General features: G+C 44.4%; 3 protein-coding genes across 3 annotated transcripts in view; all 3 read left to right on the top strand.

The window, feature by feature from the left end:
* The window catches only part of LOC134842165 (uncharacterized), a 423,659-nt gene that overhangs the window by 363,078 nt on the left and 46,116 nt on the right, over positions 1–14,465 (top strand). The gene's annotated exons all lie outside the window — the stretch shown is intronic.
* Positions 1–14,465, top strand: part of LOC134842166 (uncharacterized) — a 409,681-nt gene that overhangs the window by 363,084 nt on the left and 32,132 nt on the right. The window lies entirely within an intron of this gene.
* LOC134841640 (protein LIAT1-like) lies at positions 13,357–14,247 on the top strand. The gene is made up of 2 exons (XM_063857673.1): positions 13,357–13,936; positions 14,207–14,247. The coding sequence occupies exons 1-2, from the start codon at positions 13,357–13,359 to the stop codon at positions 14,245–14,247; spliced, it is 621 nt and encodes a 206-aa protein (XP_063713743.1).

Below are 14,465 nucleotides of genomic sequence, written 5' to 3'. Positions count from 1 at the left end.
TGGGACCCTTCTGTACTCTCATAGGATCCTTCGCTCGAGTGCTGTAATCCTCCCTCAGGGACGGTCTTGGGACCCTTCTGTACTTCTCCTAGGACCCTTCGCTCGACTGCTGAAAACCTCAGGGACGGTCTTGGGACCCTTCCACACTGTCCTGTGTCCCTTTGGTCACTATCCCAGGACTGCCGACAAGATTCTTTTGCTGTTTCCTCTTCTCTGGCCCCAGTAATGAAATTCTTTCCCCGACCTTCCAGTACCAATTCCTGTCCGGTTCTCGTCCTTAGAATCTTCCTGTACCCTGACTCGAGTGTTAAAATATCCAGTCCACTATCCCAGTACCTCCTCTAGAACTTGTTTGAAAAATCCTCAAAACCCGATTCTATCAATCTAAATTTTCTTTTTAAGCCTCCCGTAATCTCCTTTTGTTTCCTATTTCCAATGCAAGTTGAAATACGATTTGCTTTTAACCTTATTCTATGATTGTTGTTGACTAAATTTCAGTAAAAATCATACTTAAAAACCGCAAAGGTCAAATGAGAAAAATTTCAAAATCAAGAAAAAATTATATACCTAAAATGCAATTTTGACAAGGATCGTTTATCGTAAAAAATGTCTGGTTCCTAACTGTCACGCGTTCCCCCCACCTACCAGCGGTCTTATGGGGTTTTCACCTATTGGGTTCCAAAAACTGTCTATTTCCGATCACTTCTACTTGATCCGGCCAGGTTACTTACTTTAATACGAGTTCGCTATCGAGTACCTTCGCGTTGCTACTCTTGTTGTGAGTCTTCAACTCAGTTGTTCTAATGAATACCTAAGCTTTTCATACCTTGCTTCTTGGTTGTACAATCCGCTACGCGATGGTCCGCCGACCTGCAGTTTGCGCATGACCTTCGTTTGTCCATGTCGACTCTAGGTTTGTACCATGACGATTTTTTTTATTTGGCTTACCCCTTGCATGTTTCTGTTTTCTGAGAACGAGTACTAATATATATACAAGTTCCTTATGTAAAATCTAATTGAAATTATAAGAAAAAATTTCTAATCTTTTTCTTATTAAAACCCAGTCGAAATCGTCTCTCCTAGAGTTGTAAACCGAAACTAAGTATTGGGCCCGTTGATCAGGTCTTTGGATCTTTTGGTAGGGTCTTGGGATCCTTCGCTCTATTTCTTTGTTCCTTCCCTAGGGTCTTGGGACCCTTCGTTCTTAGTGCCGCGACTCCTTAGTCTTGTCCTAGTACACTTTGGTACTGTCTGGGGACCCTTCGCTCAAGTTTGCTACCTTTCGGTAGTGTTCTGGGACCCTTCGCTCAAGTGTTGTTACCTTTTGGTAGTGCCTGGGACCCTTCGATATTGTCCTAGTACACTTTGGTGCTGTCCTGGGACCCTTCGCTCAAGTATTGTTACCTTTCGCTAGTGTCCTGGGACCCTTCGCTCAAGTTTTGCTACCTTTTAGTAGTGTCCTGGGACCCTTCGATATTGTCCTAGTACCCTTCGGTGCTGTCCTGGTACCCTTCGCTCATGTGTTGCTACCTTCCGGTAGTGTCCTGGGACACTTCGGTATTGTCCTAGGACCCTTCGGTACTGTCCTGGGACCCCTCGTTCGAGCTCTGTTTACCTCTGGTAGGGTCTTGAGACCCTTCTGTAGTGTGGCAGGATACCTCGGTACTCTCCTGGGACTCTCGAGTGCTTTTATCTTCTGGGTCGGTGTTGGGACCCTTCTGTACTCTCATAGGATCCTTCGCTCGAGTGCTGTAATCCTCCCTCAGGGACGGTCTTGGGACCCTTCTGTACTTCTCCTAGGACCCTTCGCTCGACTGCTGAAAACCTCAGGGACGGTCTTGGGACCCTTCCACACTGTCCTGTGTCCCTTTGGTCACTATCCCAGGACTGCCGACAAGACTCATGTGCTGTTTCCTCTTCTCTGGCCCCAGTAATGAAATTCTTTCCCCGACCTTCCAGTACCAATTCCTGTCCGTTTCTCGTCCTTAGAATCTTCCTGTACCCTGACTCGAGTGTTAAAATATCCAGTCCACTATCCCAGTACCTCCTCTAGAACTTGTTTGAAAAATCCTCAAAACCCGATTCTATCAATCTAAATTTTCTTTTTAAGCCTCCCGTAATCTCCTTTTGTTTCCTATTTCCAATGCAAGTTGAAATACGATTTGCTTTTAACCTTATTCTATGATTGTTGTTGACTAAATTTCAGTAAAAATCATACTTAAAAACCGGAAAGGTCAAATGAGAAAAATTTCAAAAACAAGAAAAATTTATATACCTAAAATGCAATTTTGACAAGGATCGTTTATCGTAAAAAATGTCTGGTTCCTAACTGTCACGCGCCCCCCCCCCCTACCAGCGGTCTTATGGGGTTTTCACCTATTGGGTTCCAAAAACTGTCTATTTCCGATCACTTCTACTCGATCCGGCCAGGTTACTTACTTCAATACGAGTTCGCTATCGAGTACCTTCGCGTTGCTACTCTTGTTGTGAGTCTTCAACTCAGTTGTTCTAATGAATACCTAAGCTTTTCATACCTTGCTTCTTGGTTGTACAATCCGCTACGCGATGGTCCGCCGACCTGCAGTTTGCGCATGACCTTCGTTTGTCCATGTCGACTCTAGGTTTGTACCATGACGATCTTTTTTTTGGCTTACCCCTTGCATGTTTCTGTTTTCTGAGAACGAGTACTTCTTTGGTTTTATTAACATATACTCTCTTGACTTTTGCCTCATCTTTTCTGGGGTTGGTGTGTTATCCTTCGATAGCGTGTAATATGTTGCCAACATTTTTCTCAAGTCATTACTCCTCACTCCGACTATAAACTTTGAAGCGATGCTAAAGTTTTTTCTGTTGCTCGATTCCTCTGGATCGCTTCTCTTCCTCAAGCTCTCAATATCATCCAGAAATTGATCAATCGACTCGTCATCTCTTTGTCTTCTTTTTTCGAACCTCATCATCGCCTGATGACCCTTCATACCCGATCCAAATCGACTCAACAGTATCTCGAAGATCTTGTCTGCAGTGTCACGGTTCTCCTCCTTCTTTACCACCACACACTTCAGTGTTGTTCCCTCTAGGTTGCATAGTATCGCCGTGCAGGCCTGCCTCTCATCGTTCAAGTTGTCTTGTTCTAGATGTAGTCTCATTACCTCCACCCAGGTGTTAATGCAACCATCTAAATCGTCCTCGAATTCCTTAGGTTTTTGAAGGTTTTCCTGGATTTGCGACTGCCTGAGTCTGTGTTCCTTGTTGCGAATGCTTCAAGCGTCCTGTTCATCATTTCCCAGGTACTGGCCCATATCATGGCATCCGGTGGTACACCCGCATGTGTTGTTGAACCCTCTGATGTCCTCGTTGAGTTTGAGGCACCGCCTTCATAGCAGTCCTTGTCCCTCCTGACGCCATGGTGCTATCAATCCGGGGTAACGGTGTAGATTCCCGTTTCTTTCGTTGTAGTTCCACGAAGTCGACTCTAGTTCCAGATGGCTTTTTGGCCACTAATTTATCTTGGGCCATTGAATTTGTCAAGAGTACGTCTAATTTGGACTGTATGGCTCCAGAACTCTCTGCTTGTTCCCTGCTCATTGTGTCCATTGTGGTTTCTAGATTCCAAAATTTTTCCCTTAATGTGTCGCTTCTTTTCTTCTTTTCCTACATATCTATCTTGATATGTTTCTCCCGCTCTTTGTCGGTCGTTTCTAGTTTGTCCGCCATCTGCTGCAGCTTCGCTTCCGTCGCCCTTGGCAGGACATAGTGGTTGTCTAGATTTGTCCCAATTTTGCCATCAAGTCGATGTTTTCAAATTTTTTGTCGATTTGTTTCAACTTTGCCATCAAGTCGCCCAGCTCAAGTGAAGTTCTTTTTGATTCCATAGTTTGTTTGTCTTGGTTGGCCGTTGCTTCTTGTGTGACTTGCTCTTCGTCTTGTTTAGCTTCTGTCGTTTTTGCGGAAACGGTTCCAAACATTTGGCTTTTCTCGGTCGCTGGTATTACCTCCTCTTTCTCTTTCAGTTTCATTCCGACCATCGCTGCAATCCTTTCTGTGAACGACGTTCTTGTTGCTTGAGAATCGTCTTTTATCGATTCCGGTGTGTTGTTTGTTGTTTCCTCTACATTGCCTATTGGTGAGAGATTGTTTTCTTCTCCTGTTCTTCTACATTTGGCATGGGTGTTGATTATAGTCTTTCTTTCCGCGTCTTTCTTTCCGCCCCGTCTATACTCTGATCTGGTGTCTCAAGATCGGTTTCTCTAGCCGGTAGAGTCGGTTCTTCCGTCACTTTCTCTGTGGCCTTCTGTTCCTTGTTGCCTCTTGTATTGACCATGTTCACTGAAATATTCTTACTCATTACTCTCAGATTTGTTGATGTTGGTTTTCGTTGCGACGAGGTTTGATTTTGCTTAAGTCCTAACCCTTTCCTTTTTGTTAGAGATATTCTTGTTTTCTTCATGATTTTTTATAAACAATTGTATTTGTCTACAATTCTAATATATATACAAGTTCTTAATGTAAAATCTAATTGAAATTATAAGAAAAAATTTCTAATCTTTTTCTTTTTAAAACCCAGTCGAAATCGTCTCTCCTAGAGTTGTAAACCGAAACTAAGTATTGGGCCCGTTGATCAGGTCTTTGGATCTTTTGGTAGGGTCTTGGGACCCTTCGCTCTATTTCTTTGTTCCTTCCCTAGGGTCTTGGGACCCTTCGTTCTTAGTGCCGCGACTCCTTAGTCTTGTCCTAGTACACTTTGGTACTGTCTGGGGACCCTTCGCTCAAGTTTGCTACCTTTCGGTAGTGTTCTGGGACCCTTCGCTCAAGTGTTGTTACCTTTTGGTAGTGCCTGGGACCCTTCGATATTGTCCTAGTACACTTTGGTACTGTCCTGGGACCCTTCGCTCAAGTATTGTTACCTTTCGCTAGTGTCCTGGGACCCTTCGCTCAAGTTTTGCTACCTTTTAGTAGTGTCCTGGGACCCTTCGATATTGTCCTAGTACCCTTCGGTGCTGTCCTGGTACCCTTCGCTCATGTGTTGCTACCTTCCGGTAGTGTCCTGGGACACTTCGGTATTGTCCTAGGACCCTTCGGTACTGTCCTGGGACCCCTCGTTCGAGCTCTGTTTACCTCTGGTAGGGTCTTGAGACCCTTCTGTAGTGTGGCAGGATACCTCGGTACTGTCCTGGGACTCTCGAGTGCTTTTATCTTCTGGGTCGGTGTTGGGACCCTTCTGTACTCTCATAGGATCCTTCGCTCGAGTGCTGTAATCCTCCCTCAGGGACGGTCTTGGGACCCTTCTGTACTTCTCCTAGGACCCTTCGCTCGACTGCTGAAAACCTCAGGGACGGTCTTGGGACCCTTCCACACTGTCCTGTGTCCCTTTGGTCACTATCCCAGGACTGCCGACAAGATTCTTTTGCTGTTTCCTCTTCTCTGGCCCCAGTAATGAAATTCTTTCCCCGACCTTCCAGTACCAATTCCTGTCCGGTTCTCGTCCTTAGAATCTTCCTGTACCCTGACTCGAGTGTTAAAATATCCAGTCCACTATCCCAGTACCTCCTCTAGAACTTGTTTGAAAAATCCTCAAAACCCGATTCTATCAATCTAAATTTTCTTTTTAAGCCTCCCGTAATCTCCTTTTGTTTCCTATTTCCAATGCAAGTTGAAATACGATTTGCTTTTAACCTTATTCTATGATTGTTGTTGACTAAATTTCAGTAAAAATCATACTTAAAAACCGCAAAAGTTCAAATGAGAAAAATTTCAAAATCAAGAAAAAATTATATACCTAAAATGCAATTTTGACAAGGATCGTTTATCGTAAAAAATGTCTGGTTCCTAACTGTCACGCGTTCCCCCCACCTACCAGCGGTCTTATGGGGTTTTCACCTATTGGGTTCCAAAAACTGTCTATTTCCGATCACTTCTACTCGATCCGGCCAGGTTACTTACTTTAATACGAGTTCGCTATCGAGTACCTTCGCGTTGCTACTCTTGTTGTGAGTCTTCAACTCAGTTGTTCTAATGAATACCTAAGCTTTTCATACCTTGCTTCTTGGTTGTACAATCCGCTACGCGATGGTCCGCCGACCTGCAGTTTGCGCATGACCTTCGTTTGTCCATGTCGACTCTAGGTTTGTACCATGACGATCTTTTTTTTGGCTTACCCCTTGCATGTTTCTGTTTTCTGAGAACGAGTACTAATATATATACAAGTTCCTAATGTAAAATCTAATTGAAATTATAAGAAAAAATTTCTAATCTTTTTCTTATTAAAACCCAGTCGAAATCGTCTCTCCTAGAGTTGTAAACCGAAACTAAGTATTGGGCCCGTTGATCAGGTCTTTGGATCTTTTGGTAGGGTCTTGGGATCCTTCGCTCTATTTCTTTGTTCCTTCCCTAGGGTCTTGGGACCCTTCGTTCTTAGTGCCGCGACTCCTTAGTCTTGTCCTAGTACACTTTGGTACTGTCTGGGGACCCTTCGCTCAAGTTTGCTACCTTTCGGTAGTGTTCTGGGACCCTTCGCTCAAGTGTTGTTACCTTTTGGTAGTGCCTGGGACCCTTCGATATTGTCCTAGTACACTTTGGTGCTGTCCTGGGACCCTTCGCTCAAGTATTGTTACCTTTCGCTAGTGTCCTGGGACCCTTCGCTCAAGTTTTGCTACCTTTTAGTAGTGTCCTGGGACCCTTCGATATTGTCCTAGTACCCTTCGGTGCTGTCCTGGTACCCTTCGCTCATGTGTTGCTACCTTCCGGTAGTGTCCTGGGACACTTCGGTATTGTCCTAGGACCCTTCGGTACTGTCCTGGGACCCCTCGTTCGAGCTCTGTTTACCTCTGGTAGGGTCTTGAGACCCTTCTGTAGTGTGGCAGGATACCTCGGTACTGTCCTGGGACTCTCGAGTGCTTTTATCTTCTGGGTCGGTGTTGGGACCCTTCTGTACTCTCATAGGATCCTTCGCTCGAGTGCTGTAATCCTCCCTCAGGGACGGTCTTGGGACCCTTCTGTACTTCTCCTAGGACCCTTCGCTCGACTGCTGAAAACCTCAGGGACGGTCTTGGGACCCTTCCACACTGTCCTGTGTCCCTTTGGTCACTATCCCAGGACTGCCGACAAGACTCATGTGCTGTTTCCTCTTCTCTGGCCCCAGTAATGAAATTCTTTCCCCGACCTTCCAGTACCAATTCCTGTCCGGTTCTCGTCCTTAGAATCTTCCTGTACCCTGACTCGAGTGTTAAAATATCCAGTCCACTATCCCAGTACCTCCTCTAGAACTTGTTTGAAAAATCCTCAAAACCCGATTCTATCAATCTAAATTTTCTTTTTAAGCCTCCCGTAATCTCCTTTTGTTTCCTATTTCCAATGCAAGTTGAAATACGATTTGCTTTTAACCTTATTCTATGATTGATGTTGACTAAATTTCAGTAAAAATCATACTTAAAAACCGGAAAGGTCAAATGAGAAAAATTTCAAAAACAAGAAAAATTTATATACCTAAAATGCAATTTTGACAAGGATCGTTTATCGTAAAAAATGTCTGGTTCCTAACTGTCACGCGTCCCCCCCCCCCTACCAGCGGTCTTATGGGGTTTTCACCTATTGGGTTCCAAAAACTGTCTATTTCCGATCACTTCTACTCGATCCGGCCAGGTTACTTACTTTAATACGAGTTCGCTATCGAGTACCTTCGCGTTGCTACTCTTGTTGTGAGTCTTCAACTCAGTTGTTCTAATGAATACCTAAGCTTTTCATACCTTGCTTCTTGGTTGTACAATCCGCTACGCGATGGTCCGCCGACCTGCAGTTTGCGCATGACCTTCGTTTGTCCATGTCGACTCTAGGTTTGTACCATGACGATCTTTTTTTTGGCTTACCCCTTGAATGTTTCTGTTTTCTGAGAACGAGTACTTCTTTGGTTTTATTAACATATACTCTCTTGACTTTTGCCTCATCTTTTCTGGGGTTGGTGTGTTATCCTTCAATAGCGTGTAATATGTTGCCAACATTTTTCTTAAGTCATTACTCCTCACTCCGACTATAAACTTTGAAGCGATGCTAAAGTTTTTTCTGTTGGTCGATTCCTCTGGATCGCTTCTCTTCCTCAAGCTCTCAATATCATCCAGAAATTGATCAATCGACTCGTCATCTCTTTGTCTTCTTTTTTCGAACCTCATCATCGCCTGATGACCCTTCATACCCGATCCAAATCGACTCAACAGTATCTCGAAGATCTTGTCTGCAGTGTCACGGTTCTCCTCCTTCTTTACCACCACACACTTCAGTGCTGTTCCCTCTAGGTTGCATAGTATCGCCGTGCAGGCCTGCCTCTCATCGTTCAAGTTGTCTTGTTCTAGATGTAGTCTCATTACCTCCACCCAGGTGTTAATGCAACCATCTAAATCGTCCTCGAATTCCTTAGGTTTTTGAAGGTTTTCCTGGATTTGCGACTGCCTGAGTCTGTGTTCCTTGTTGCGAATGCTTCAAGCGTCCTGTTCATCATTTCCCAGGTACTGGCCCATATCATGGCATCCGGTGGTACACCCGCATGTGTTGTTGAACCCTCTGATGTCCTCGTTGAGTTTGAGGCACCGCCTTCATAGCAGTCCTTGTCCCTCCTGACGCCATGGTGCTATCAATCCGGGGTAACGGTGTAGATTCCCGTTTCTTTCGTTGTAGTTCCACGAAGTCGACTCTAGTTCCAGATGGCTTTTTGGCCACTAATTTATCTTGGGCCATTGAATTTGTCAAGAGTACGTCTAATTTGGACTGTATGGCTCCAGAACTCTCTGCTTGTTCCCTGCTCATTGTGTCCATTGTGGTTTCTAGATTCCAAAATTTTTCCCTCAATGTGTCGCTTCTTTTCTTCTTTTCCTACATATCTATCTTGATATGTTTCTCCCGCTCTTTGTCGGTCGTTTCTAGTTTGTCCGCCATCTGCTGCAGCTTCGCTTCCGTCGCCCTTGGCAGGACATAGTGGTTGTCTAGATTTGTCCCAATTTTTCCATCAAGTCGATGTTTTCAAATTTTTTGTCGATTTGTTTCAACTTTGCCATCAAGTCGCCCAGCTCAAGTGAAGTTGTTTTTGATTCCATAGTTTGTTTGTCTTGGTTGGCCGTTGCTTCTTGTGTGACTTGCTCTTCGTCTTGTTTAGCTTCTGTCGTTTTTGCGGAAACGGTTCCAAACGTTTGGCTTTTCTCGGTCGCTGGTATTACCTCCTCTTTCTCTTTTAGTTTCATTCCGACCATCGCTGCAATCCTTTCTGTGAACGACGTTCTTGTTGCTTGAGAATCGTCTTTTATCGATTCCGGTGTGTTGTTTGTTGTTTCGTCTACATTGCCTATTGGTGAGAGATTGTTTTCTTCTCCTGTTCTTCTACATTTGGCATGGGTGTTGATTCCGTCGTCTTTCTTTCCGCCCCGTCTATACTCTGATCTGGTGTCTCAAGATCGGTTTCTCTAGCCGGTAGAGTCGGTTCTTCCGTCACTTTCTCTGTGGCCTTCTGTTCCTTGTTGCTTCTTGTATTGACCATGTTCACTGAAATATTCTTACTCATTACTCTCAGATTTGTTGATGTTGGTTTTCGTTGCGACGAGGTTTGATTTTGCTTAAGTCCTAACCCTTTCCTTTTTGTTAGAGATGTTCTTGTTTCGTCATGATTTTTTATAAACAATTGTATTTGTCTACAATTCTAATATATATACAAGTTCCTAATGTAAAATCTAATTGAAATTATAAGAAAAAATTTCTAATCTTTTTCTTATTAAAACCCAGTCGAAATCGTCTCTCCTAGAGTTGTAAACCGAAACTAAGTATTGGGCCCGTTGATCAGGTCTTTGGATCTCTTGGTAGGGTCTTGGGACCCTTCGCTCTATTTCTTTGTTCCTTCCCTAGGGTCTTGGGACCCTTCGTTCTTAGTGCCGCGACTCCTTAGTCTTGTCCTAGTACACTTTGGTACTGTCTGGGGACCCTTCGCTCAAGTTTGCTACCTTTCGGTAGTGTTCTGGGACCCTTCGCTCAAGTGTTGTTACCTTTTGGTAGTGCCTGGGACCCTTCGATATTGTCCTAGTACACTTTGGTACTGTCCTGGGACCCTTCGCTCAAGTATTGTTACCTTTCGCTAGTGTCCTGGGACCCTTCGCTCAAGTTTTGCTACCTTTTAGTAGTGTCCTGGGACCCTTCGATATTGTCCTAGTGCCCTTCGGTGCTGTCCTGGTACCCTTCGCTCATGTGTTGCTACCTTCCGGTAGTGTCCTGGGACACTTCGGTATTGTCCTAGGACCCTTCGGTACTGTCCTGGGACCCCTCGTTCGAGCTCTGTTTACCTCTGGTAGGGTCTTGAGACCCTTCTGTAGTGTGGCAGGATACCTCGGTACTGTCCTGGGACTCTCGAGTGCTTTTATCTTCTGGGTCGGTGTTGGGACCCTTCTGTACTCTCATAGGATCCTTCGCTCGAGTGCTGTAATCCTCAGGGACGGTCTTGGGACCCTTCTGTACTTCTCCTAGGACCCTTCGCTCGACTGCTGAAAACCTCAGGGACGGTCTTGGGACCCTTCCACACTGTCCTGTGTCCCTTTGGTCACTATCCCAGGACTGCCGACAAGACTCATGTGCTGTTTCCTCTTCTCTGGCCCCAGTAATGAAATTCTTTCCCTAACCTTCCAGTACCAATTCCTGTCCGGTTCTCGTCCTTAGAATCTTCCTGTACCCTGACTCGAGTGTTAAAATATCCAGTCCACTATCCCAGTACCTCCTCTAGAACTTGTTTGAAAAATCCTCAAAACCCGATTCTATCAATCTAAATTTTCTTTTTAAGCCTCCCGTAATCTCCTTTTGTTTCCTATTTCCAATACAAGTTGAAATACGATTTGCTTTTAACCTTATTCTATGATTGTTGTTGACTAAATTTCAGTAAAAATCATACTTAAAAACTGGAAAGGTCAAATGAGAAAAATTTCAAAAACAAGAAAAATTTATATACCTAAAATGCAATTTTGACAAGGATCGTTTATCGTAAAAAATGTCTGGTTCCTAACTGTCACGCGTCCCCCCCCCCCCTACCAGCGGTCTTATGGGTTCCAAAAACTGTCTATTTCCGATCACTTCTACTCGATCCGGCCAGGTTACTTACTTTAATACGAGTTCGCTATCGAGTACCTTCGCGTTGCTACTCTTGTTGTGAGTCTTCAACTCAGTTGTTCTAATGTAACTCAATCGACGATTTGGATTGTGTAGTTACTATAAGAAAGCGCCCTTTTTACAATTCTCAACCACCAACCTCTAACTTAACCAGCCCCCCTGCTAACCTCCTCCCAATCTAGCCCCCCACTTAAGCCGAAAATTACCCTGAGCGCGATGGGTGCTAAACCTCTCGAGAGAATACCGTAGAACTTGTTTCCAAGCTCTGCTCAAGTAAAAACGTTTCCTAAAAACAGTGGGTACTCGCTTATTCAATTTTACACTTATTTCCTATAATGTAAAAATGGATTTCAACGATACCCGTTTGACCAAACAGACCACCTTCCTTCGTTTGCTCTGTTCTGCTTTGAGCACACTGCTTGATGTCTCTTTCCCAGTCGAGTGTCCTCTGTTTCTGAGGTCTCTATCCCGAGTACCACTTTCCCACCTGTTCCAGTCAAGTCTGCCAGTTCTCCACTTTCCCACTTGGCTTGTCACCTGTTCCAGTCAAGTCTCCCAGTGGTCCACTTTCCCACTTGGCTTGTCACCTGTTCCAGTCAAATCTCCCAGTGGTCAAGTCACTCAGAGGTCCACTTTCCCACTTTGCTTGTCACCTGTTCCAGTCAAGTCTCCCACTGGTCCACTAATGTCAGAAGCTATCTGAAAACCCTTTCAACGCCCCTAGCTTGGGCGCCTGTTCAATGTTGCTGGTTTGATCGAAACTACTGGTCTAATTGGAAACAGTATACGTATACTATTTTAATTAAAATTAAGGTTTGATCCGCCTAATCTGAAGGTCAAAGCCACTGTCCTTTTTGTATTTTATATCGTTTTTTTTTTCCTATTTTAAAAATCTTTTTCGATTGTTTTGTTTTGCTTTTTGTTTTTTACCCGTTTTTTGTCCCCCTAGTGGCCGCCATTCCCATTACTCGGTTAGCTAGGCCTCGTTTTGGAAAACGCACCGGGAATTTGTCTCGAGTTTTCTTAAAAAGCTATCACGGTACAACCAGAGGGTGGTCACGTTCCCGTTGAACCGTACCACCGGTACTCTAGAATGGGCATGTAGCCCGGAGCTGCGTCAAGGGGTTCGATCCCGTAGTCATGCCGTCGTTAAAACACCCAGGAGCGCCATAAAAACACTATGTAACAGTCGCCTACTTAAGTCACTAATGAGGTTAAAGAAAATTAGGCCCTATAACCATTGGCTCAAGAGTCAGGGACACTATCTCTTGTGTTTTTCTACCTCAAACGGTCCGAGCCAATTCAGTTCACTTGCGCCATGAGACTACAAACCGCGTTACAGCTTAAAGGCTACTACCAAAATACCCCCCCCCCCACACTTTAGAAATAAGTAAACCCCCATGCTTAGGTCTCAAAATACCCAAAACACACGAACGCCGTTAAAAACAGGGTCGGAACCTTACGTATACAGTTACTTTTCATTAGAGAGTGGACCTTTGATTCATTTCAGATGGATCAACATAAAACTCTCCCTAACTCAATATAATAATGTAAAACACACTCAAGAAATTTAAACTGGGTACTTACATACCGACACGACTTCTATAATCGAAAAACTAAATTAATAAGCAACTCTAGAATTAATCCAGTAATCAAGTTTAACTCAAGAAGTTTGAAGTGAATAAGTTTTAACTCAAGACACAAGTTTTCTGTTTTGACCGTTGGGCAGCTAAGCTGTCCACCTTTCCACCGAAGGTTCACTCATGTCCACTCAATCTTCTTTACGTCTTCTCGTCACAAATTGTTCTTTCTCTAGGAATGAGACATCTCTAATGAGAAGCGTCGGGTTGGTCCCAAATTGTTCCAGATAGAGTGAATATGGTAGAAATGCAATAGATTGACCCAGAGGCGTCGGGTTGATTCCAAATTGATCCGGATAGAGTGAATACGGTAGAAATGCGACTTATCAACCCAGAGGCGTCGAGTTGGTCCCAAATTGATCCGGATGGAGTGAATATGATAAGAATGAGAAAAATCAGGCCAGAGCCGTCGAGTTGGTCCCAAACTGATACGGAAAGAGTGAATATGATAGAAATGCGACAAATCAACCCATAGGCGTCGTGTTGGTCCCAAATTGATCCGGATAGATTTAAAATGGTAGAAACGCGACTTATCGACCCAGAGGCGTCGAGTTGGTCCTAAATTGATCCGGATAGAGTGAATTTGATAGAAATGCGACAAATAGACCCAGAGGCTTCGGGTAGGTTCAAAATTGATCCGGATAGAGTGAATATGGTAGAAAAGCGACAAATCGACCCAGAGGCGTCGGGTTGGTCCCAAATTTATCCGGATAGAGTGAATTTGATAGAAATGCGACAAATCGACCCAGAGGCGTCGGGTAGGTTCGAAATTGATCCGGATAGAGTGAATATGGTAGAAATGCGACAGATCGACCCAGAGGCGTCCAGTTGGTCCCAAATTTATCCGGATAGAGTGAATTTGATAGAAATGCGACAAATCGACCCAGAGGCGTCGGGTAGGTTCGAAATTGATCCGGATAGAGTGAATATGGTAGGAATGCGACAGATCGACCCAGAGGCGTCGGGTTGGTCCCAAATTGATCCGGATAGAGTGAATTTGATAGAAATGCGACAAATCGACCCAGAGGCGTCGGGTAGGTTCAAAATTGATCCGGATAGAGTGAATATGGTAGGAATGCGACTAATCGACCCAGAGGCGTCGGGTAGGTTCGAAATTGATCCGGATAGAGTGAATATGGTAGGAATGCGACAAATCGACCCAGAGGCGTTGGGTTGGTCCCAAATTGATCCGGATAGAACTAATAGGGTAGAAATGCAATAAATCGACCCAGAGGCGTCGGCATAGGCCCAAATTGAGTCGGATAGATTGGATATGGCAGAGCTGCGTCTGAGTGTCTGGAATTGTTTGTCAGGACCCGAGGGTGTCTGAATTCATCCAGAAAACTGCTTTTACTCTCTGAAAGGGTGTCCCACATAGATTCTCGCAATGAAATAAAGGATAATTGTCCGTCAGCTGACTATCACAGAGTCTGCATCTGCAGGCTTCTCCTACCCTACTGAGAATCCTAAAACTGAGTCATAGCATTGAGTATCCGAATGCTGGATCAGTTATCAAAGTGACAAGTACATGAGTGTAGTACTGAACCATAAAATAATGCGATGAGGCGTCACTTGATTCCTTTCGCGCCCTGTAGGTTAAGGAAGTCGTATTCTAATTAATAGTGTTTCAAATTTCTCGAGCTGTGATCCTGTGATGCACCGCACCAGGCCTTCCAGAACTGGTTTTCCAGTTTTTGGAGA

Source organism: Symsagittifera roscoffensis, chromosome 3 (assembly GCF_963678635.1).
Source record: "Symsagittifera roscoffensis chromosome 3, txSymRosc1.1, whole genome shotgun sequence".
In the NCBI taxonomy this organism is placed as follows: Eukaryota; Metazoa; Xenacoelomorpha; order Acoela; family Convolutidae; genus Symsagittifera; species Symsagittifera roscoffensis.
The sequence above is the reverse complement of the archived record's forward strand: the minus strand, read 5'-3'. Positions and strand labels throughout refer to the sequence as shown.